At 36.5% G+C, this 24,436-nt stretch overlaps 1 protein-coding gene across 5 annotated transcripts; it reads right to left on the reverse strand.

Annotated features, from left to right (window-relative positions):
* Positions 1-3,362: 3,362 nt before the first annotated feature.
* Positions 3,363-22,240, reverse strand: LOC124165300 (gamma-tubulin complex component 4). Of its 5 annotated transcripts, XR_006866188.1 has the most exons (14): positions 21,971-22,240; positions 21,756-21,888; positions 21,395-21,615; positions 20,035-20,129; positions 18,393-18,576; positions 18,153-18,300; positions 17,915-18,069; positions 16,028-16,184; positions 13,339-13,464; positions 12,630-12,807; positions 9,184-9,409; positions 6,902-6,952; positions 3,655-4,539; positions 3,363-3,568 (listed from the first exon to the last, which is right to left on the reverse strand). XR_006866188.1 is itself a non-coding variant. In XM_046542650.1 (13 exons), exons 1-13 carry the CDS (start codon positions 22,043-22,045, stop codon positions 4,216-4,218), a joined length of 2,070 nt encoding a protein of 689 aa, XP_046398606.1. In that variant the 5' UTR covers positions 22,046-22,240; the 3' UTR covers positions 3,363-4,215. The 5 variants fall into 5 exon arrangements, 4 of the variants coding, with proteins under 4 accessions (XP_046398606.1, XP_046398607.1, XP_046398605.1 ...); XM_046542650.1 differs by having other exon boundaries at positions 3,363-4,539; positions 18,153-18,297; XM_046542651.1 differs by having other exon boundaries at positions 3,363-4,539; positions 6,902-6,946.
* Between the last annotated feature and the right edge of the window lie 2,196 nt (positions 22,241-24,436).

Raw genomic sequence — 24,436 nt, forward strand, 5'->3', positions numbered from 1 at the left:
CATTTCGTTTCAGAAAATAAGATCGGCATAGAAATACCAAACTTCACTCTCGCCATGTCTCATTGTCAGCCACACAAATAGGTTACATCCTAAAAATGTGAATGAAAGAACTTCTAAATGAGCTTTTTTCACACAATTATAGAATCTATTGTGTACAGTGGCGTAGCCAGGAATTTCGTACGGGGGGAGGGGGGGGTCCAAAACCGGGTGGGGAAATTTTTGAAAAACGGGATACTAAGTAATGGGCTTTCAACTAATTCAAACATTTTTCATAGTCGAAAAAACTTCAATAGTTTAAGAAATATTTTTAAATTCATTATTTTTCAGTATTTTGTTTTCTTTTATGAAGGAAAATGATTGTTTTTTTATACTTCGGGGGGCAGAGGGTACGATTCAAAGACTGCTTACGTTCTTGTACAGAACTCAATGCTCTTTAGCAGGTGAAAGTAGCTGAGGAGACACTTTGAGAATATTTTTTCGTCAGTTATAAATGATAAGTCCCAAAGAAGGGCACACAAAGGATTTTTCTATTCTTCCCTTACCCTTAACGGTGGGTAGAGGAAGGGTTGACGGATGGTAAGTGAAGGAGTTCCAAGGAAGGGTACACGAAGGATTTTTCTATCCTTCCCTTACCCTTAATGGTGGGTAGGGCGTGGGTTGTGCAAGGGTAACTACCCACCATGAAGGCTACTACCCTTCCTTTACCCTTCCTTAACCCACCATGGTGGAGTTTATTTTTATCAGGGTTCAGTTCCATCTCAATAAAAATGTTTCCACATTATGGAAGACATTTTTATCACTGTATAATAACATTAAATTGCAACTGCGCAATCTGCAACACAGTTAACGATGTTTAGAACAACATTGACGTCACGTGCACGACGTGCTGGAACAGAACGAGACGACTGCTCAGCGAGAGGAAGGGGTGGGCAGTAGGGTGGGCGACAAATAATATATTTTTATTTCCAAGTTGTAATAGCTCGGAAAAGTTGCGAATTGAATAGACAAAGCAAAAGAAAATAAATGGGTTGACATCTTCCGGTCGCGGACAGGCCCTTAAGTTTAACGAAATATAAAAAAACTACATTTTTGCTATAATTTTTTTATTTTTTTAATTAGATGCTTTCGTTGGCCACGCCTTCAAATAGAGCATTAAAACATTGTGTTTAAACTCGGTTGAGAACAGTTGATATCTTTCAGAAGCGCATAGGGCCTAAAATTTGCCAAAATATTGAAAATTTCACATTTTTATGAGTTCTTTCTAAAATCTTTCATACAACTTTTTTAAGCGTAACAGTTACAGTATTTTTGTTTTTGAACATAACAACATTGTGTTTCAATATGGTGTGAATAAATGAACAACTTCCAGTCGCTTTATGACTCCAATGCTATAAAAAAACAGTGCCTGAAAAAAGATACGTCCATGACGTGATGGGTTACAGCAGTAACAACGGGCATGGTGCTTTTTGTCTTGCTCCGTATTTAAAAATTGAAATCTAAGAAGATTGTGCCGTTTGGACTATATTGAATATTGGTATAGCCTTATTGTAACTAGAAAGCTTCGTATCTATCAATTATAGCTTAAAAACTTAATTGCTGTCAGATCTGCTTCGCGTTAGGTCTCATTCTTTTTTGAACCTCGTGCGTGTCAAACAATTGCTGAAAACTATCGAGATATCTGCGGGCTCAGAAGGTGACTCACCAAGCATTAGGCCTCCAGAAACAGGGAGAATCGAGGCTGGTAGGCTGAAAATAGGTGAGTTGCTGAGATGGGGTAGGGATGAAACATGTTTCAATTGTTCCCGTGTAACTTGATATTTTCCTTCAAAGCTAATGATTTATGGTCTGTGGTGTCTCGAGAAGGAAAAAAAGTCAGGGGCGTGGGCTCAGTATGAGATTCATACCATGTGCCTGTCATGTTTTGCCTTAAAATTTTCTACGGCTGAAATACTGTTCCATATTTACTATGAGAGCTTTTAAACAAAATGTTTCATGAGTAGGACAACCACTGCAGTGCAATGGCTCGTGCGAAGAGAGGAATGGAACTCTTCCCACTCCCTCTTATGGGATGCTGCAGTCACTGAAGCATTAATTCAAAAAACAGATTCGACATCTTCAGCAAATTTGGATCGGAAGTATCTGATCTGACCATCCCTAGTTTCAATGCTTTATAATTTTTATTGCACTCACTCACAGCTAAAAATGATGCATCAAATGAAAAAGTAACTCAAAGTTTTTTTATGGCAGCAATGTGCATGTGCACCCAATATTTCTGCTGCAATTCGTTAGAAAGCCTTAGCAGTAATGAAGGTGACTTGAGAACAGAAAGCTAGTAATGCTTCAACTTGCAACGATGGTATCTGCAGTTGCTGTGCAATGTGCGCTCCATATTAAGTTTGTCTCCGCCAGCCGAAGAAGACCCTTCTGGCCTGCAGCTACCCCTCCTATGGCAAAGCGCTGCCACCACAGGCCAAAGTTTAATTTAAAAAATTCACAAAACCACTCTCACATTTATAAGCCAGAGAAGAATGTAAATGATGAACCAAATGCAGGAAAGAAAGAAGTTACTCCCAAAACCTACCATCACTGAGCTCCCATAAATATGCAGACTGCAAGACAGAATGATCGAATACTCTTCCTAAGGTAACACTGCATAAAATATTTCTCCACAAACGACCATGACCATATGCTAACACGTACTCAAAACCTTACTTTACCCTAATCCATATAAAGCCAGCAAAATGACAAAGTTCGGACTTTGGGGGACTTTGCATTGAAAAGAATAAATTATTCATGGTAAAAAGAATTGGACTGATGGCATCATCATTGCTTTCACTTCACTAACTAACCCGTGACCCTCTTCATCAAGTTTCACACACAGAGTGGACAGAAAGTGAAGTAAAGAAAATGGATAATGTAAATGAAATATGACATCAGACCACTCGCAAGAAATGTCCACCTTCAGAAAAAAATAGATCTTTAAATAGATCTATAAATAAAAGTATGGACAAAAATTGGACCATTAGTCATAGATACAATTTTTTTGTTCCTCAGGCTATCATAAAAATATACTTACCACAGATGTTAGTTATAAAAACTGTCCCCTATTTTTAGACCCTGCTTCAATGCAAAAATAAGTTTTTGGAATATCAGTTTACACCACTATTCAAAAACAGAATCAAAGAACGCAAGAGTGCATAATGCTCAACTAATGAAATAGGATAAGCTATGGAGACTGAAGTTTGAAAAAAGTTTACGAAATCAAAAATTAACATTGAAAAAGCAGAAGAATATATTATAAAAAATTTGTAATCAGGATTTAAAAAAAGAATGAATACCCAACTATAATGAAGACGAAGGTGTTCCAAAGGAATAAGCTCTTTTAATTCCTCTACTTAATGATAACCTTACAATAGTTTTCCAATATGGAAAATATTTTGGCCATGAAATAAGAATATTTTATCATTTACACACTGACCTTCACGTTTTACAGCAATTTTCAGATACATACTTCCAATTAACAATATCTTGCAGCAACAGTTCATTTCCAAGATTAATTCCAAACTCACTGAAAATTAAGTTATCCGCCATTGAAAGAATATATATGAGCATAAAACCAATGGAATTAATTGTAAGTTTGGAACTTTAAATTACCTCATGTCATGGAAGCGACTGCTTTCCAAAAAACAGCCCTTGCCTGATAGCTATCAAGGCTATTAGTTCTTGATTTCTAAGAATCAGTTCATTTATATTGGCTGCAATCCAACTCGGAGATTCTAAGTACAAAAATGCACACTATGTCCAAAGCAGAATATCAAGCATTATAATATTTTTTGCATGAATAAATTACCACGCCATAAATTAGTTTAAAACAATATGTAGTTACTCCTGATTTGTAAGAGGTAGCTTCTACCATTAACTCTTACCATTACTTAACAGTGATTTATCGGAACAAAATTTTAATGTTCAATAGATTATTTACAAAAACTACATTACGCTGAATTTAAATTCGGTGCATACGTTCCCTGATCACAAAATCATTATTGAATAAAACTGGGCCCAGTTTAAAAAGTTTCCTAGCTGGTAACACGCACAAAATTTTGATGATCATATTGCCATTCTTTCCTTTTGAATGAAAATATACTTTGAATGCATTTTAAGCCAAAATTTATCAAAATAGTCCACAATATGTATGACAGCAGCAAGCAGTTAGAATCAATCGGACGTGATTCCGGTGCACCGTCTGTTCCGTTGGCTGAACCACCCGTTGTAGTCGAGCCTCAAGAGCAGCTGGGAGAGATGGATTCCACTGGGATGCGACCTCAGGCCAGACAGGAGTTGCATGAGGAACACAACGCGTCTCTCCAGCTCCGTTGCCATGGCATCCGCCCACCGACTGCCCGCACTGCTCCCGTGCGCTTCCACCGGCACAGCGCCCTCTTCCTGCTCCTTCAGCCCCTCCTCGCGAACCGCATCAGTCCTTGTCTCGGCACAAAATATTTCCGCCATGCTCAGAAGATGCAACAAGCACCCATGAACCTAAAAGACATACGCTAGTTTCAACCAATCGGTAATAAAATATTTGCAAATAAAGAACACCCTTATCACTTCAGACAATTCACTAGTTCCTCAACAACAGTCATTATGTGTCACAATTATGGAGTATGAGCGACTAGTTTAGCTTAACACGTTGCGTACCGAGGTATTTAAATTCCAAGGAATGCCGTTTCTGGGCGGAGGTGTTGAGATTGGAAATATGTGCCTATTAGGGCGTAATGCCTTTGCTTTAAACATGGTTAAAAAGCTAATGTTTAGAATATAACTTTACCCAATCAAATGTTAAGATGCATCAATTCATTAAGAATAATGAACAACAACTGAAAACATACTAACGAATACGTATTGTACGCTTTTAAATTGTTTAGGTTGACGTGCCTAAATGACGAGAATCTTCGTCAGCCGTCCGGTACGTTCGGGAGAAAAATTACGAGAATTCTCGCCATCCGTATGCAACGTGTTAAGTGATTTTGTCTGATGACAGGAAATCCGAATGCCAATTGAAGTTGGAAGGAAAAAATATCTCCCACAACTAGTTTTTCGATCATATTAGGAAACTGACATAACCATTTGGAAGATTTTTTTCTCACAAACTTTGGTTGGCACTTGGATTTCCTGTCTTCACACATATTCATATATTTTCACACCATATTACTCATTTAAAAATTCCATTATCATCTTAAAATTCAAGTTATAGAGAGTAAACATTCCTCCTGAATCTGAAGGGGAAGAAATAACATCTTAGAATACAACAAGTTAAAATTTTGATGCTTGAGATGCAGGAAAATTTCACAAGTTTTAACATTACACATCCTGAAAGTTTCAAAATAATATCGTCTGTTTCAAGCAAGAAATATGTCACACAAAAATGACCAGCCAAATGGGATGTGTCCTTTTCAGAGATTATGCAGGTTATCCTCAGCTAATACTGAAGCAACTTCTCCCACAGAAGTAATAGAGCAATTTCACACTATAGCATTTTAACCATTTTCATGATGACTTCTACAATAAGGTCTTCAATTCAATCTTTGAAAAGACAGTGAACCTCAATTTCTTCTTGAATAAATTTTACGTGATAAATATTAAATAAACAGCATTAACTTGGCTCATAACTCACTTTTGGAGAAAGACATGATTCAATATTAAGACAGACATGAATACCAAACAATTTACAAAATAAGTATTCAAAAGAATGAATCAACTGGCTGCTAGAAATTTTAAAGATAACAGACACTGCAGGTCTCACAAAAGTAAAAAAGGCAGTATGTAGCAGGTTTCCCAAATACTCTAATTTTTGTAAATAACTTGAGAGAGATGACCCTCCAAAGGCATTCTCCTTCACCATTTCCGAGGGATTTGACAACATAACCAATTTTTAGGCAAAGAAAATGATATGGTGGTCAATGGCAATTATAAATAAATTAAAATGACACATGTCATCTCTCTAAATGCTAAACACCATTCACAGTAATGAGTAAGTGAAGCAGGAATGATTGACTATGAAATGAATGGTGAAGTATACACAATGTGAGCATACAGAGTTTAAAAGCTTGAAATTCAAAGCATTGAGATGAAAAGCTGAGTGATACATACATAAGCTAACGTACAAGCCACAAACCAATTATCCACGTATAAGTCGACTCAAATGCTATCCCAACTTGAAATAAGTAACATTCTTCATGACTTGTTCATCTACCAGACAGTAAGAGACTAATTCTTATTTAAATAATTGGTAGCAAATTATGTGGTGATAGCCTTAACCGGCCAGCAATCTCAATATGAATCAAACTTTACCATAGGAGCATTGTACCACAAATTTCCCAAACAATTTTGCAAAACTTGGAGAAGAGTTCGCTGAGATAGGGATTGAAAAAACTTGACCTCATTCAGATTGGATAGAAAAATTAACACCATGAGACAGACTTAGAGACATAGTTCTAACAATTCATATACCTCTCCCGCAAACTCTTGTTTTGTCTTTTCGTTTTGACTTGACAATCTGGCAAACTATGGGCCAAACTATACGAGGGCCATCAGAGGTTTAAGAATTCTTCCAATTGATTAAGAAGAATTAGAATTAACTTATTAATTGTTATCAATCTAGATTTTAAGTATCCACTCTTATCCCTAGAATCACTATCTGCCCACTTTACCACAAAGCTCATCACACAATTTCAGTAGATAGACATCCCAGAACTTAATGCCTATTTCTAAATCCCAAAGGATTCAATTTAAAACATATTTGAACAAGGGAGATTAACTAATCTCATCAAATAGGTACAAAATTAAAATGATTTTCAATCACATCTCATAATTCATGCAATTCCTTTGCTTTGGTACTTACTGGATTTCCAACCTTAGTGGATACAGCTTCGATGTGCCCAAGACCCTGCATCTTTCATTACATTCCCATAATGATGATGAGAGGATAGAACATAGGATTTACGTGAGTCTCAAAAAGAAAAAAAAAGGCAACAGAAATTAAACAATTTTTAAGCAATGCTCAAACCATGCAAAGACCCAAATTACCACAGCTTAATACACATGCTGAAGCAATTTTTCAAAAAATATCTTATGAAGATGATGAGTACAGCAAAATGGATGCGTGCGAATGGTAAACAACCGCTATGAGGACTGAAATACACATGTACAATGTGATTATCCACCATGTTTTACCAGAAAGTAAGAACTCTGACCCTATGATTCTCAAACAATTTAATTACGTTGGGTTCAAGGGCATTGGATTGGAATAATAATGTATGTCTGATTCAATCAGTTACAAGGAATTATTTCGTTACAACCCTTAAGTCTCAAGTTTAACACAATTGTTATATGTAGATGATTTTTCATTGAATTTCTTTAGTTATTTTATTTGAGTTAAATGAACTTAAGGTGAATGAGGGTGAGATATATTAAAACACATTAAAAATGTTTAATTTACTACATTTTTTGGCAAATAACATTAAATGCTTAATGTTCTGTGATATACCAATATATGCATGTCATTTGCATTCTTTTTGTTCTGGCATTTTGCAATACCACCCAATATGTAATTGAATACGACAAGGTTTAAATTTAGAAACAATTACTTTCATATTTAAATTAAATTATACACACTTTATAAATATTTCATCTCTTCTTGCTTTAACTTTAAATTCCCACGTAAACAACATCACAGGCCCTATATTTACATTGGTTACTACCAAAGCACCCAAAATCTGGCAAAAACTCAAATCAGGCATCACCCGAGTGTGAATCCTCAACTGTACATTTACCTTAGGAAACCATTCTCACATTAAAAATAACTTGTACATACTGAAGGCCATATTCGAATTCACTAGTTAACTGATGAATACGCTTCAGATGACCAACTTCATTTTTAAATGCGTTAATAAATTTCAAAATATTCACAAACGAAATAGGGTGCCACAAATTCTTCAAAATAATTTAATCCTACTTGATTAAAAACTAACAAATCCATCAAAAGTTCCTGAATTACTATCAAATTACATATTATAATAATTATTGAACCATGGGTCAGGTAAATTTCCTTATGTTAAGCGAAATATCTGCTGCTTTCATCAGATGATGAATCGCATAAACCTCAGTGCACCCTATCAATATCACTTTTTATGATAAATTAAGACCATTGAATATGCATTGATGGGTTACTATGAAATTTTTTTGTGATTTTTATCCAAATGTTAAATTTGTACTCACTTGTTTCAAAAATAAGTTAACGGTGCACTTTCATGCAAAGAAACTTCCAGGATATCCCCAGAGTACCCACAAAAATTACCAAATTACAAGTTAGAAAACCTAATAAATGAACAATGAAAGTCAAAAATTTACATAGCGAAGTAGTAATAAAATATCATAATCCAAATCAGTGAAAAATTACAAGTAATTCAACAAGCTATACAGAACTGATGTTGCATCTCAAGTAATAGTCCAAAATAAGATGTCAAACCTCAGAATACTAGATACTTAAAAACAACAATGCAAAATATTACCATATCATATTATCTAATAACTTCATGTGAGTTTAAAGGTGACAACTAACAAACCACAACCTCACTGTGATAGCGTTAACTTATATCAAATGGCAAAACTGCTAATTTCATACGATGAAATTAATCCATAGAAAAACTACAATACTTGCATATCATACATTATCTATATTTAGTACAATACTTCTGATTGATTATATCCTAATTTTGTTAAAAAAAAAGGCAGACTCGCATTCAATAAGTTTTCCAAATTTAGATTTTCTGCCAAAATCAAATTGTAAAACAGTTTAATTCATAAAAATATGGCATTGATAAAATTCTAGGTCACAAAAATAACTACCAAGGCATTTAATGCATTTTATCGTCAAAAAATTCTGCACAATAATACAGAATTATTTCAACAACAAAGTGCTACTTTACAAAAGTACATATACTGTGGCACAGGGTAAATATTTCAAATTTAATTGTTTATTATAAAATTCATGAAACTACCGATATAATGATAGGTTTTCTATGAGATTACCATAAGGATTTTATGTAAAATCAAACATATTTGCCTCTACTCTTAGAGAGACAAAGTCGTGTGAAATAAAAGAAAAGAATGACAAGTACTCACGCTGGCTTCAGGACCCATAAAGAGGAACGTCTGGCTCATTATTTGGGCTTGGAATTTTGTGTGCGCCTTCCAAATGACATCAAAGTCTTTAGATCGCTTCACAGTCGCCTGAAGATCAGCATACTGACTTTCCAAAACATCCACTTGTAAGTAATACTGCAAGTTATTTATGATGAACATCAAGCAATTTCTCAATTGCCACACCACTGGATTACTGCGGCAAATGCTGAAAAATACCCAACCCCAATTAGATCGTAGAGTCGTAGGCAAAAGCATCATGTAGAGCAACATGAATGAGTTTACTCAATTAGAATACCAATGGAGGGTCATGGAATGCGTTCTAAGGTAAGCCACCACCTGCACAAAACAAGCATGTATGCACTTGTTAACATTTCCTTCCTAAAGTTCTTTTAGCTTTCCGGCCAGGTGAAAGATTTAACTGCAGTTTTCAAAAAACTACATATGTACCACTGTGGCTAAGCCTATCCACTCGTCCAACCGCACCTTGAATATGCAGTTAGCGTATGGGATTGGGTGCAGAAAGACTTAATCCGCAAACTGAACAAAATACAAAGGAAGGCTGTGCAGTTCGTCAAAACCCTCTATGGGCGTACAGACAGCGTTACTCAGATGTTAAGCTAATTAGGCTGAGAGCCGCCTGAGACTTGGAGGCTACGCGCTAGGCTTAGATTGCTTGAACAATTGAGAATGGCTATCTTTAAGAGCGACACAGAGAACATAATATTAGAGCCCCACTATATTTCCAGGTCCGACAGAGAGATAATTTAAGATGTTTTGCTGAACGGATAGATATGGGAATTCGTTTTTTCCCCGAACCATAAAGGACTTTAATAAACGCTAGTCCCAACTTTGTTAGAGCACTTCATTTTTTATGTGTAAAACGGCTGGTATCCTAACACCCCCTGCCACAAGCCTTTTAGGCGTAGATTAGATGTAGATGTGAGAGCTTATTCATCATATGTGAGCAATAGACAGAGCCGTGTGGAGCAATCCTTGGACGTTTCTCATGGTGGGAACCATTAGAGTTGGCTAAGGCCAAGCCAGAGCATCAAGTTTCCTCCATTCTCTCCACTATGTAAGTCTCGGATGTGAACCCTTCGAAGCTCGGAGCAGAATAGACAAGACAATCAATACTCTCTGCTGCGGTTCTACTTCCTGCTTATTGCATCAATATTAAAGGAAAAATAACCTGTAAATGCAAAATACTGTGAGTTTTTCTCAATAATTCATTCTTGAGGGGCACTTTCTCTGTTTTTGGCCCAAGTGCAGACTTCATTGTAAAGAGTTTACATCATTGGAGAGGTTCGTTGCAGGATTTTTTGTGTGCATTGTCCATTGAACGGGTCTAGGGCCAGGCATATGACTTCCTAATAGGCAAGATTTCATAAACTTTCTCAGCATGGGGGTTCGTTGTATTGAGTATTTATTGTCCAATAAGAGCAATTTCAATAAGAGCAATTGGGAACATCGAAGGGCTACTAAAAAGAAATAGCACCAACTCTCAGCCATATCTGAGCATGCTTGGAGTAAACCTGGACACAACATACTCTTTGAAGACGCCAAAATAATAGCAAAATAAAATAAATACTTCCCTCGCCTTATCAGAGAAGCTATTGAGATAACAAAAATGCTGGCGAATCTCAACAGGGATCAAGGCTACCGCCTGCATATCGCATGGAAAAGGATTCTCCGACCACTAACCTATGGGAGACCAACAATGAGAGATGGACAACCACCGACCAATGAGAGAGCAGCAGCGGGATGAAGAGGCCTATATATGGCGGAAATTTTCCGAGTTACCTCACCTTCGACCGGAAGACGCTGACTGCAATGTCAGCGAAACTGTTGTCGCCAAAACCCAACGGACGCGGTGAAAACCCGAAGAGAATGCAGAGATCATAATAGTAGGATAAAACAAGAAGTGCTTATGATAAAATATTCCTTACAGAGACACAGCTGAATCAACAATCTAGTTGGAGGATCCTATGTTAGCTCTGTTGATATCGGCAGATAAGAGGAACTGCAATTGCTTTTCAGTTTCAATCGTGAGATAGGGTAAGGTATAATTCGCGCACAATTGTAGTTACGTCTATCATATGCTGAGTTACTAGGATTTTCACTGCTTAACAGATATCATGCTAAAGAAAACTCTAAAATCGCCATCTCATTTTAACAGGACCATACTATTTAGTCCATCTGAGATGCGGATGTGGATACTGACACTTTTCACCTGCATGACATCAACCCAAGGGTCAACAAAAATCCTGAAAGTTACACCACATAGTCTTAGCGCACCCGTTTGGAGTACAAGTAAACTGATGAGCTGTGGAAAAAGTCTTCTTTTCAAGTCTGACTTCCTTCATACCTTCCTCCCCTGCCTCTGTCCCTGTAAGCCTTGCAGAGCCAATGCCGTTCTATGGCTTGCCGCAAGGTGTCGCATTGCCACTCAGTGGCACAGAGGCCATCTCATAGGGCCCCTCTTGCTAATTCGCCATTTTATTCAGCACAAGCCATTGCGCATTTTATCACCAATGATGCTCTAACATTATAACAACCGGCATAAACAACCTAAATACAAAATAAATCCACAGCGGAAGTGCTCAGAGGGACGCACAAAAAGAAGTCCAGCTGAATCCCAGCTAAAACTGTCAAGCGTCTGTGTGGCCAGGCTTTGCTTCCCTATCCTAACCAGGGCAGACCAAGAAAAGCCGAATGAGGAGGAACTCGCTGCAATCAGCCATGACCAGCATACCAAGAAGCCACTCACCTTCAGTGGAGTGAATTGGCAAGGTATGTACGGGGAGCAGAATTGCTGCCAACATAGATTCTCCATGAGGAGAAAACCTGTGGCTTGTTTTCAATCATTTTACCTCATTTCTTTGGCAACAAACTGCCATCACACTTCTAATAGTATTCTGACCTTTTCCTAAAGTCTTCTTAATACGTTTCATTTCAGTCAATTGCAAATTGAGATATGACTGGATGCTTCACCAATATTTGTCTGTAGTTGTTTGTTTTGCCTTTGTTTAAAATAGGATTTTTTAAATACTAAAAGTATTTGCTGTTTACTCCAAACCATTTCATCACGATGATAAAATGTTGAGTTTTGGTTAATGCATCATTTTTTTATCTCAAGCCAAAATTTCCAAAAATTTTATGTTCGTCATCACAACAGTAACTAAATGGATGTAAGAATGTGAAGTTGTTTGCTTTTAAATAGTAGAATTGATTCACTAGCCAAACCTGAATAGTTACTCATTCAAAAAATATTAAATTAGCAGAAGTGATTAAAACTACGGTTATTTCTTGAAATAACAGAGCATTTATAGTAAAACTTTCTAAAATCATCATGTACTTCAAAGGATTTGAAATTAATTGCAAAAAATTAAAAGAATACGCAAGTTGTAATAAAACACTTGACTTACCCCCGTGTCTTTAGAGTCATATGATCTCTCCACACACTGTTCAAGTCCATTTGAATTTTCTTGATGCGAAGCAGGAAGCAAAACAGAGAATTATAATTATGAAGCACAGCCGGAGTAAACAGAATTGCTATTGGCCAGCTTGGATGGTAGGTCAAGGAGAGACGACTCCAACCGTTATCTAGATAGATTCAAAAAATATCAGAGATTAAATTCAGTTCATCCAAGTTTTGACATTAATAGAAAAAAATTAATTTCAAATAAAATACATCAAAAAAACATACCCTTCTTTAGCAGTAGACGCTAGATAAAAAGTGATAAATTCTGTATGGGAAATATTTGACTGTATGCATATTTAAAGAGAACCCAGCAATTTTAGCAGGCACCTGGCCCTGTTCAAAACAACTTCTGTAAGCCGATTGCACTCCAAGAGGCAACATATGTCAAGCACCTCCCTCGCACTGACGGATTTGCTTTCACAATGGTTATCATCTTCTTTGCAAACTTTCAGAAACTACTGCATCATTAAATTTGACACACAGCCTTTTTCCTGCATTGCATTGGGCAATATCAGAATAAGTTTCTCCTGTGATGCTGTAGCACCAAAATTAATGACCCAACAGAATCTATAAGCCATCAAAGAAGGACAGTATTTGTGCTTACGTTTTCAGCAGCTGGTGGGTTAGTGACTGATGAAGTAAAGACCACTTACCAGGAGCCGTCTTGCCCTCCTGAATGCAATCACTACTTTTAGAAAAGGTAAACTGAAACTTCTCAATGGAAGGATCGTCCTCCATCAAGATTTTTGAAGCTGCCACTGCAAAGCAAGTGTTGATCTCTGAAAGGGAAAATAAAATTTCACATTTCACAATAATCTAGGGATGAATCGATTCCAAATATCGATTCTCGATTCCACCGATTCTCGGGCAGGGAATCGGAATCGAGAATCGATCGCCTATAGTCGATTCCGATTCCAGGAAGATAAATGTTTTGAGCATAGACTATAAGCTTGGGGAATAAAGGCCGCCACGCACCTGTTTTGGAAGCGGCCGCGGTGTCAGCCTTGCCCGCGCGGAGGATACGCATGGCACGCTGGTGCTACGACGAACATACCTAAGCAGCCTCAGAAACATGAAAATGTCGGCAAGAGCGACAAACCGACAAACCCTGAAATGGCACGTGTTCATGAGCAACTCTCAGAGAAAAAAATTGGGAACCACGGGATCGGGAAGCAATGCATGCATTTTAGTTCTTTTATTAACCGCTGGTCAGGGCAAACCAAATCATTGCGATTATGAATCACCAACGGAGAATTCATCTGGACCACCAATTTTACCGTATAAAAGATCGAAATATATATTTTTTATTTTCGAATGATATTTGAAGTCTGATGATAATAAAAACGTGCAGAGAGCGAGTTTTCCTGTGAAAAAAAAGTTTCTCATAAATATGTGCAGAAAGTGGGTTTTTTTTATAAAACTTTTTTCAAAGACTAACACGCATCTGCATCAATAATAAAAATTTAGACACATCCGCATTTGTATAGCCCAATTTCCTATATGCAACCCTTGAGAAAGTTGATACTTGCTTGGCATAAGCGCGCCGCGGCCTGCGGGCGGACGCGACAGGTTGCGTTCGGCCACCACCGCGCACCTACCAGGCTGCTCTGGTATGTATGGACGCAATGAATGCTACATTATTGTTTAGCCACCACAGCCAAATGACAATGTAGCCACAGCGGCTATTGTTATTTTATTCCATTCAATACTTAAAATTTAATGACAGCAATGCTACAGATAAATCAATATCCCACCTGTTAGAAGGAATAAGAATCGATGGAATCGGAATCGAGAATTGGGAATCGATTTGAAGGAATCCAAATTGGAATCGGAATAAAAAAAAAGTGGAATCGACTCATCCCCACAGTAAACATTTATGTATGTATTACAGAAAAAATTATTTTTCTTTATAGTGAAGCATAAAAAAGTTTAAATCCTTCCTATAAAGGCTTTAGCTTTCTTACATGGTCCATCCCAGCTCTAAAAAACCTTCCTTCCCTCAACAGCATCACCTCAACAGCTTCTTAGCCAAAACCTGTTTGACACAGCTCCCTGGTGCCACGACTCAAATACTGATTTCATCCCATCCTCTTTATCTATTCCACACTTCAGTCATCAAAGAAGAAAGGTCTTCTCTGACGTCTTTAAATTTGACGATGTCACAGTCTCCAAATTTATTTACAGCTCACTGAACACTCTCATGAACTACTCTAAAATGCTTTCCCTAATCAATTTTGCGCAGTAAGTAATTATCTAAGATGTACATTCTGTCTAAATTCCTTCCTCCGAATCCCATTGATTATCCCTTCAAGCACTTCCTTGACTGCAGCACAACTTCCCCACTTAACTTTTTGCCTGACAATATTGTTCCCTTTCTTCTCTCCTCAGACTCTATCATCAAACTCGCAAAGTCTCAATGCCCAGAGAACCACTGAACATCTACTCAACATCTTTTATTTCATTTGAGTTTTCTCTCCGCACTCCCATCTACTTATACACATATTTCTTAGCTGTTGTGATGTGGTTACTGTGTCTTCTTGTTCTGTTTCTGTTTTCATTCTTTATTGATCGATTTTTTTACTGTCTGACATAAAAATGGTGGTATTCCAGCACACAAACCAACAAATAAAGAAAAAGATTTAAAAAATCAATCTTCGTTAAATATCAAGGTCCATGCCTGCATATTCATGGAGTGCTTCAGATAAATGGAGCAGCCACTTGATTGAGACAAAGTACATCCATACTGATGTGTATCAATTAAACGGAATGTATTGTATTTCCATTTTGATGAGTGACTCTGCCAACCATTATTTAACACATTGAACAATGTATGTACTAATTTTTAAATAACCTAATTGGCGAATGAAAAATTAAATAGAATTATATCAAGTCTTTTCTGGAGTCTTGGTTACAAAATAATTTTAAATTCAGAATAATGCCAGATTTCAATGCTCTGCATCATCACTTTGTTCATTTCAAAAGATATTTAGTAGGGCCAAAGTATTTCATGACTTAGTCATAAAAAGCTTGGAGTAGGCTAACATTGGCATTATTCTGAATAAAAAAATATTTCCTACCAAGACTTTAAGAAAATAAAAACAGCATTGTAACAAAAAGAATAGTTGATGAGTATACTATAAATATTACACAAAAAATTAAATTATTTTTGAAAGATACACATACTACCTGATGTCAGCCATCAATGACAGCAGTTGCCAAATGCAACATATGATGCATGAATTCTCATCATACCTAAACGCACACGTTAAGTTCTTACTCCGGTAATGGAGTCTCAAGATTAGACAACCTTGAATAATTCAAAAGATGCACTCATAAACTCACCTCTACTCATTGATGAGCTCACTGGCTTAGAGAGTATGAACTCGGACTGATGAATAAACTCATTGAAAAGCTCACCACGTCCCAACAGGAAGTAGTCCTTCATGAGGCGAAACTGCACATTAAGTTGACCCTCTTTCATTGCCAAGCTCCATAAATGCTGCAACAGTAAATAATTCGTAAAAATTTATCCAATATCACTTCAAGATGCCTACTTCATTATTCCATTTTGGACTCATGAAAAAAAATAATCTGCCTCATAACGAGGTATGAAATTTTCAATTTCATAACATAAAGCAGATGAAAAATCTTTCATCAGGCTCACAAATAATGCTCTACATATTACATATTTGCATGTATACTCCTCTAATCTCCCTTTCCATACTTCCCTATTCTCCCTCAGTAACCCTTACCATTCCCCCTTCCTTCTAATACATCAGCCCTATCTCTATACTTCTGAAAATCTTCTAAAAACCATAAGCAGAAAACTTAGTCGGCCACATTATTAGACATGATGGCAAGAGCATTCCCAGGACCAAATCTAGAGGGGGCCAAGCTGTGGTCATTCAAGCTGTAACACAGAAAATGTTAGGGAAACCAAAAGACATATAAAAGTAGTTTGTTTTTTAAATTATTTGCTCGAAAAAATATTTTTATTACGTAGTTTATATGTGCTAATATCACTTTTCCTAGGTATTAAAAAAATACTTTCATTTTAAACTAAATTTACTTTTGCTTGTAGGGGGGAGGGGCAGCTGCCCCTCACTGGGTATGCCCATGCGTGATGGCCTGATGAAAACAATTGTGGAAGGACAGATGGAAGGGAAGAAGGGCAAGGGACCCAAAAGAGTAACTGGCAGGTTATTAAGGATGTAAAAGAGAAGAAATACGTCGCTGTGAAAAGGCTAGTGGACGAGAGAGAGGAATGGAGAGCTGCGTCAAACCAATCTCAGGATTGCTGACTCATGACGATCATGAAGTATCTCCACCATCAAATATCAAATAATTTTTTAACTATATGAAACCATTCGAAAACGTTATAGTAATTGGCAATCCTTGGAATTTTTTCAGGCCTGTATGTCCAACCTGTGCCACTTTCATCATTAGTGTAGATGGTGAAAGTTTTTGACGATGCAATGGTCAGCCAATCAATACAGTTAAGCAAAAATAACTAGTATCTCATTGGAGTAGCCACTAAAGATGTCGGGAAATTATAAAAACAAGGACAAAGTCACAGTGGAAAATGATTATGAATGGAATGTTCTTCAAAGATACTTCTAGGCATCATTGAGTGGAACATTGGTACTAGTATATGTACTGCATAAGTTCAATGATTCTGATATATAGCAGGAAGTAAGTTATAAATACAGTAGAAATTCAAAGGTAGATTTAAAATGTCAAATGTATTGATCATGTATCAATTTATTATCAACTTTAAACTGACTAAATTATCTTCAAAGGCAGCCATTATTTAAAAGTTTGCTTTGAATAGATTTGGAAATTGGCACACAGCATGTAACAAGACCACTGAAAAACTATTAATCCAAACACTTGAGAATAGAGCAAAGATTGTTGACAAAAAATAATGCAAAATATTAACACAATATCACTAACATCAACAACAATGTATGCACCTATTAGATTAGAGAAAATATCTAAAACAAAAGCAACTTCATCCACAATAAGAACAATACATAGATAATAATTTTAATACAAAATTTCACCATCTCACAAAAATCTACTTGGGAAAGGCTGAAAAGGCTGTAAAAACAAGGCTGGACACTCAGCACATATAGCAAAAGGCACAAGTTTTTCCACATTTCATGAATATTTACAAAGCATTTAAATAAGTAAGTTATGGTCCAAAGTTTTATCTTTAAGTCTACTCACCTCTGTAACACAGGATTTAATTTCATCCACAACACCATCCAATACTAGAACACTGAATGTCTCCATTTCTTTCAGCTTACAAATTTTCTTCAAAAAGTATATCTCTTTATCTCCACATATCGAGGTTTCATTCCTGTGCAATGGTATCTGAACTCCTGTGAAAAAGGCACTTTTCTTGAAGATTAATGTAACTAGGATGAACATAACCTTGTAGAAAATTAAGTCGACGGATAATTACCAGAATTTTCTTTTGGATCATTGCCACACATCACAATGGTGTTTCCAACGTATAATATTTTTCCAACCAAAGATAAAGGTATATATGAAGGTAGCATTTCCTGGCGAATAGTGAAGTCAAAATGTGAAAGTTGATCTCCTTTACTCTGCTGAAATAAAATCACAAATAGATTAACCAGAGAAGCATAGATATAATTTGATCTAATGTGCGGATATAAAACAGGTATCAAACAGTCCATACAAACTGTTTATCGTCCCCTGCATTTCCTGGGCTTGCATCACTGTCTGGAGTTGAAGATGACATTGAGGAATCAAGATCATTTTTGTTCTGCACAATGAACTCATTGTAAAAATCAATCAACTGCCCATACAAAAGCCAACTGGAGAGTTGTTGATAGAAAACAGCGTGGCAGGTCTTCATAATACTGAAATATGGAGGAAGTCAGTCACATAAACGAAGAATGACTTAGCATGCACCAAAAAATTGCAAACCTGCTTAAGCTGATACTACAAATATCATAAGAACTCAAACAAAGAAGGATTTTAATAAAAGATATACAGTTGGAACTCAAAAGTAATATCACTTCTATGGGCACCTATGTTTTCGAAGCCGCACTATATTTCCAGGTGCGACAGAAGCAATAAATTAAGAGAGATGTTTTGCCGAACGGATAGATATGGGAATTCGTTTTTCCCCTGCATTATAAAGGACTTCAATAAATGCTAGTCCTAATTTCCTTAGAGTACTTCCTTTATATGTTAGAATGGCTGGTGTCCCTCTGTCACACTCCTTTTAGGCGGCTTGTAATATGTAGATGTCTCACAAACACCACTTTACATTCCCTAAAGGCAAGTTCATATATTCCACTTTTTTTCTATAAATCCTCCATCAGTTTACCCCCACCACCTACTGTTGACCAGTTTATACATAGTTGCTAAGCTGTATCTGATGATGATTCTCAGGAGTCAAAACCAGAGTCATGACAGATACTTTTTGCGTGGTTTGCTTAAGTTTCTTTGGTGAATAATATTATGTGGGGAGGGGCTACTAATCAATTGGAAGGGGTCGGATATCCCTGAGTCAATGAAAGGATGGGAGATATCAAGGCCAGGGAGGACATGTTGAGGTGTGACAGGGATAACTATATGAGACTGAACATAAACAATGTTCTTTAATAGGTAGCTCTCTCTAATTTTTTCTCATTGAGATGTCATCGACAATATGATAGCTACAATTGACAATAATAAATACAAATAAGAACGATTTTCTCTATCAAAAAAATTGCTAAAAGCGGGACTCTATGGAACATTGTTCAAAGCAGGATTTTTAATAAGGTCGAGGGTCCTCATTTTATTACTTGGTGTGCCCAGAAGATGGAGTGCTGCATCACCTCCGAAACATCCACCAGATTTGTGAATATGTAAAGAGGGCTTTACGCGCTTTCACCCAAAAGGCTAAAATAGGGCAGTGATCACAAGATAAGATTAAATATGACATGCAAAATCAGCACATACAACAAAATAACATGAAATTGGAAAATATATGAAGAAAAATTGTGCAGAACTACAAGAATGTCAGCAAATGAAATAAAATTGCAACACTCTGAGTAAACAAACACAATTTGGCATTCCAAGACATTTCAAATGACACTAAACAAGCAAATAGCTATTTGATTGGAAACACTCAAGTCAAACAAAACATTCTGGGATAAAAATTCAAACAGTAGAGCATAGTTTTAACACAAATCCTTACGAATGAAGAAAGGAGACTTGGATGTCAAGGATTTCATGATAAAAAAATTCATGGAAGCCATGAATACTTCCCAACTTTTCATTTACAGAGTTTAGGATAGTACGCATCACCAGAGAGTTTAGACACTAACCATTTCAATGCTTCCTTCACTTCAACAACACCAGACTTTGAATGCCGGTAAAGGAATTCCAATAAGTAACAACCTCGAACATTATTTTTCTTTACCTATAAGAAAATAAGAGTAGCAGAAGTAATTCAATAATACATTAATTAAGGAAGTTGGCACACAACTCCTTGAGTGAAGTTGTCCATGGAAAGTCACATTTATTACATGCAAATACATGCCTTTTATATCATCTACAATTAGTACATATTATTACCTAATCTCTTCAAAATCATAAATATAATAAGAAAAGTGATCTAAATAATTGGTATTTTATGTTTCAATGATATTTTTTTAGTATGATAATGGAGTTAATTCCGTATTTATATATTTAAAATATATTCATATAATCATTGAATTCACTAATTTTTCATGCCAAAATATAACTGGCCCACATTGTTTTTCAACTTTCATGGAATATTCTTTAATATCTCCTCTATATTGATTTATGCCAACCTATATGTCCACATTATTCCAATATGTATATGATTTCAGTCTCCTCTACAGTGGGCCTGTGAGAAGGACAGGGCAGTTTGGAACCGGTATAATAATGAATGCCAAAATGAGAAAAGGTCTGTTAAACTTTGAACCCATCGATTTAGAAATATTTCCCTAATATAAGCCCATTCTCCAGTGGTAGACAAATATGAACTTAAGAAAGACCAATTCTATGACGGATTAGAGAGACTCCTGTTAAGGACACAAAATCATGATATGATTATAATAGCTGGGGACATAAATGCACAACAACAATACCATTTAAAATGATTGTTGCTATTGGGGTATGCTTCATCCTGGATAATGCAATAACTTTATGTCTCCAAAAATGTTTGAGAATGTTTTAAGCAAAAGGGAAAGTGGATAAATGGAAATAAATAGGAATTAAGTCTAAGAAGTTTAACCTTTTCCTGCTTTATCAGGACTTCTTACCCCATTTACTTGGGTTGGCAGCTTTTACTCATGGGCTATATTTATATATTATTTCGTACTGCTTTCTAATTTGTAACTTCAGGAAGTGAAATTTTTGTGTAAAGTCTGTTGGGCCCTAAGGGTTCATGACAATAAACGCTTATTATTATAATTATATTTTAGTTTGCAACCTTCGGTACTGAATGGGTTTCACACTAAATACTGGCCACCAGCATGAAAATAGGTGATAAAGGCTCTATTTTGAAGTTGTCCAATCTACATGTCAATTTTAAATCCTCACTTACTGCACAAAATCCATACTTAACTGGTACCTCAAATATACTTATAGCAGAAGATACCCTCCTGTAGTGCAAAAACTTATTAAAATTAAGGTAAAAAATAATCAACAAATACACACCTCCTTTACGATGGAATTCAAAGTTTGCAACACACAGGAATGTTTTTCCACTCTGCTTAAAATATGAGTGAGTGACAGGCATGGATCACTCAGGATTTCCAATTCGAGATCAATCAATTCTTGATTGTAGGGCTCAGTAACTTCCATAAGTGCATCACAAAAAGCTTGCATATACATTCCAGGACATTGCTGGCCAGATCCGTTTGGGTTGCACTCATCCCCTAAAATTTTAATTCATTAATTCATTGAGTTGCCCAATTAGATATGTCTATTCGCAATATGAAACACCCGACAGCACTCTACGAAAGAAGAAATATATTTCTAACTTAATATTAACGATCATAGGCATGCTCTCACTTACTCAGAGTGGCGTAGTACAAGTTGTTCTGACTTTCAACGAAGCTTTTAAGGGCTTTATACTCCGAAGCAACACACAATATTCTATTCAACAGCGTCTTGTCAGAGTCGAGGATGTAAGTCACTGAGTCGGCAACCTTAAATAAATAGGTACCGATACATAACTTCCAACATTATGTGAAAAACACTCTGATGCATACGCCACAATAAACTACAAACCTGTATTCGGTTGTCATATTCAACGAATAAACTTCCAGGAAAGCCCGACAAGGCTAATAATACTTCGTGCAACATCTTACTTAGATGTTACCCAACATCACAGATTCGGAAAATATAATACCTGCATTACAGATTAAGTTGATGACTCACAACTAACATTTTTACACGCTGACCTTAAATGACAACTGATTTAAGGCAAAAATCGACAATAATATTGCCAATATGAAAACGTCAATACATTTCTCCGCCTTTTGTATCGTATTTACGATGCGAAAACAAAAAAATCGATGTTCTTATGTTTCTTGATAGGTCCCACCGGGAAACTCAAAACTTAAAATGTTACTTTTCGCTAAAAATGGAAGTTATATTGATTTTCCAGCAAAATAAGTAATTGATAAATGGAATAAAATATTATTTCAATCTTTATTACTACGAAATTTGTAGAAAATATGTATTTTATGGTATCATATTTACAGCACAGAAAATTTACCTTTGTTTACAAATTACAAATTTGATGATATTTGATCAGTGGAATCGGACACCAAGAGCGGGCCCAAATAGGGTGCACTCTTGAGGACCGGGAACCATGTCAGAGACTTTTACGCCTGCGCCATCCCGAGAGGGAAAGGACTCGGGAAGGAAAAAAGGAGGCATCGCCGCGATGAGAGCCCGACGACAACTCCAAGGAAGGGGTAGGTGTGGAAGGGAAGGATAGGAAATACCCGCGCCGCTATGGGAACGATGGGGCCCACTACTAGCGAAACCATGACTTACTGTATCTACAGAAAAGAAAAAAATGCCTACTAGGAAGGAAATTTCAACGATTTCTCGTAGATTGACATTTGATCAGTCTGTGGCCGAAATAATCTGATTTTTCCTTTCATTATACCTTGAAACACCAATTTCGAAATTTTGCCATTCTATGATGTGGCCGTGCAAAAATCCTGTTTTTTTTTAACCTCTCACTTCCCTTGAGTCACCACCTAGAAAGAGTCTTTCTAGGTGGCTATGCTCACACTCGCTAGCCCACCTCCTTGGCTCTCAGAGCGGGAGGCCAGCTGATAACTGCAGACCGCGCCGACTGCAATTTCAACTATTGCGACTACTAAATCAAATAAATGTTTGCATCGTATTTCCGCAAATCATAAGATCAAAACGCATTTGAACCGTGTTTCTGCGATAAAAATTAACGACTTCGTGAACTTCGCTAAAAATATGGCTCTCGACCGCAGGAAAATGGCAACAACGATTTAGAATGGGTGAGTTAGCGGGCTATTGAGTGAGTTTCGAGAATTATTTGGCCGTCTTGGACTGTTCATTTCTATTTTGACCATGAAAAGGGAGAAATATTGTTGACATATTTGTCCAACCTGAAAGTCAAGAAAAAGGCATTCAGTACATTGCATCATTTTCTTTTCGATTTCTTTCATTCTTATAATCTATTCGCTGAAATTTTAGATGACTTTCGTTCAAAATTAGATTAAAATGATAAAAACTATATTCATGGCAAAAATTTGGACAGGATTTTTCAAAACAAAGGGATTATTGCTTGGAAAGGAAACTGTTTGGTTGTTCAACCGTTGCGAAGAAAAGAGACTCGTTTTTAGCAGCACTTACCGTCGGCGTCAAAATGATGCGCCGCTGTACTTTGCAAATTTATACCTGGACTTCAAGGCATGCAATAATAATGAATAATGCGTCATTTTTAAAGGAAATTTTATTCTCAATTCTGATTTATTTTTTGCTGTATGAAAAATTCAAAAATCAAGACACGCGTGCGCAATAAATGACTCCGCGCACTATAAAATTAGCCGTTTTGTCAAGTTCACGAACTTTGTAACTAAGTTTAGGGAAACCTATCACGTCTACAACATTCATCTGCCACAATAAGTTGCAAACATTGATGTATATTAATAAAATGGCTTTTTCGTATTCTAGGACGAATATTTTGTTGCAAAATAACTAAAATGTTTAAATAATACCTAGTCTACCCCGAAAGAAAAATAAAATTTATAGAAACACTTCTTAATTTATATGCTATTTTTCTATGATCCGAAAATACAACATTTTTATGTGGTATAGTTTACATATGGGCATTTAAAAAAATCCGCCAGAGCGAAAGAATGCTGCGTTGCCACGTCTTGCGCGCGAAACATTGCTTCCTGGCAAGGTGCGTATAATAGGCACCCTGGTGCCAATAGGGTAGTTTCCTTCATCAAAGAAAACGAAAGGCATTGATTGCGATTCGTTACCCACCATTAGCGTATTCAAAATATACAAATTATTTTGTTTTAGAAATAACGGGTTAGACGAATGGCAATGGTCCATTTTTATCCTCATTTGAAAAGGCCCAGATTGGCGCCCAAGCGATGCCACTCCACGTGACGTCACAGGGACCTAGTTTCTATAGGAGAAGATAGGAGTTATACATCGTCTGAGGTTACCATTGCATGCATGAGGCGCAGA

Source organism: Ischnura elegans, chromosome 9, assembly GCF_921293095.1.
Source record: "Ischnura elegans chromosome 9, ioIscEleg1.1, whole genome shotgun sequence".
Lineage (NCBI taxonomy): Eukaryota > Metazoa > Arthropoda > Insecta > Odonata > Coenagrionidae > Ischnura > Ischnura elegans.

Bases quoted from the DNA above. Each gene is read 5' to 3' on its own strand.
- LOC124165300 (XM_046542649.1), bottom strand. From the start codon at position 22,045: ATGTTGCACGAAGTATTATTAGCCTTGTCGGGCTTTCCTGGAAGTTTA. The intron at 21,889-21,970 runs GTTTGTAGTTTA...TATTTATTTAAG, and splicing joins AATATGACAACCGAATACAG to GTTGCCGACTCAGTGACTTA. The intron at 20,130-21,394 runs GTGTGTATTTGT...ATTTTCTTATAG, and splicing joins TGAATTCCATCGTAAAGGAG to GTAAAGAAAAATAATGTTCG.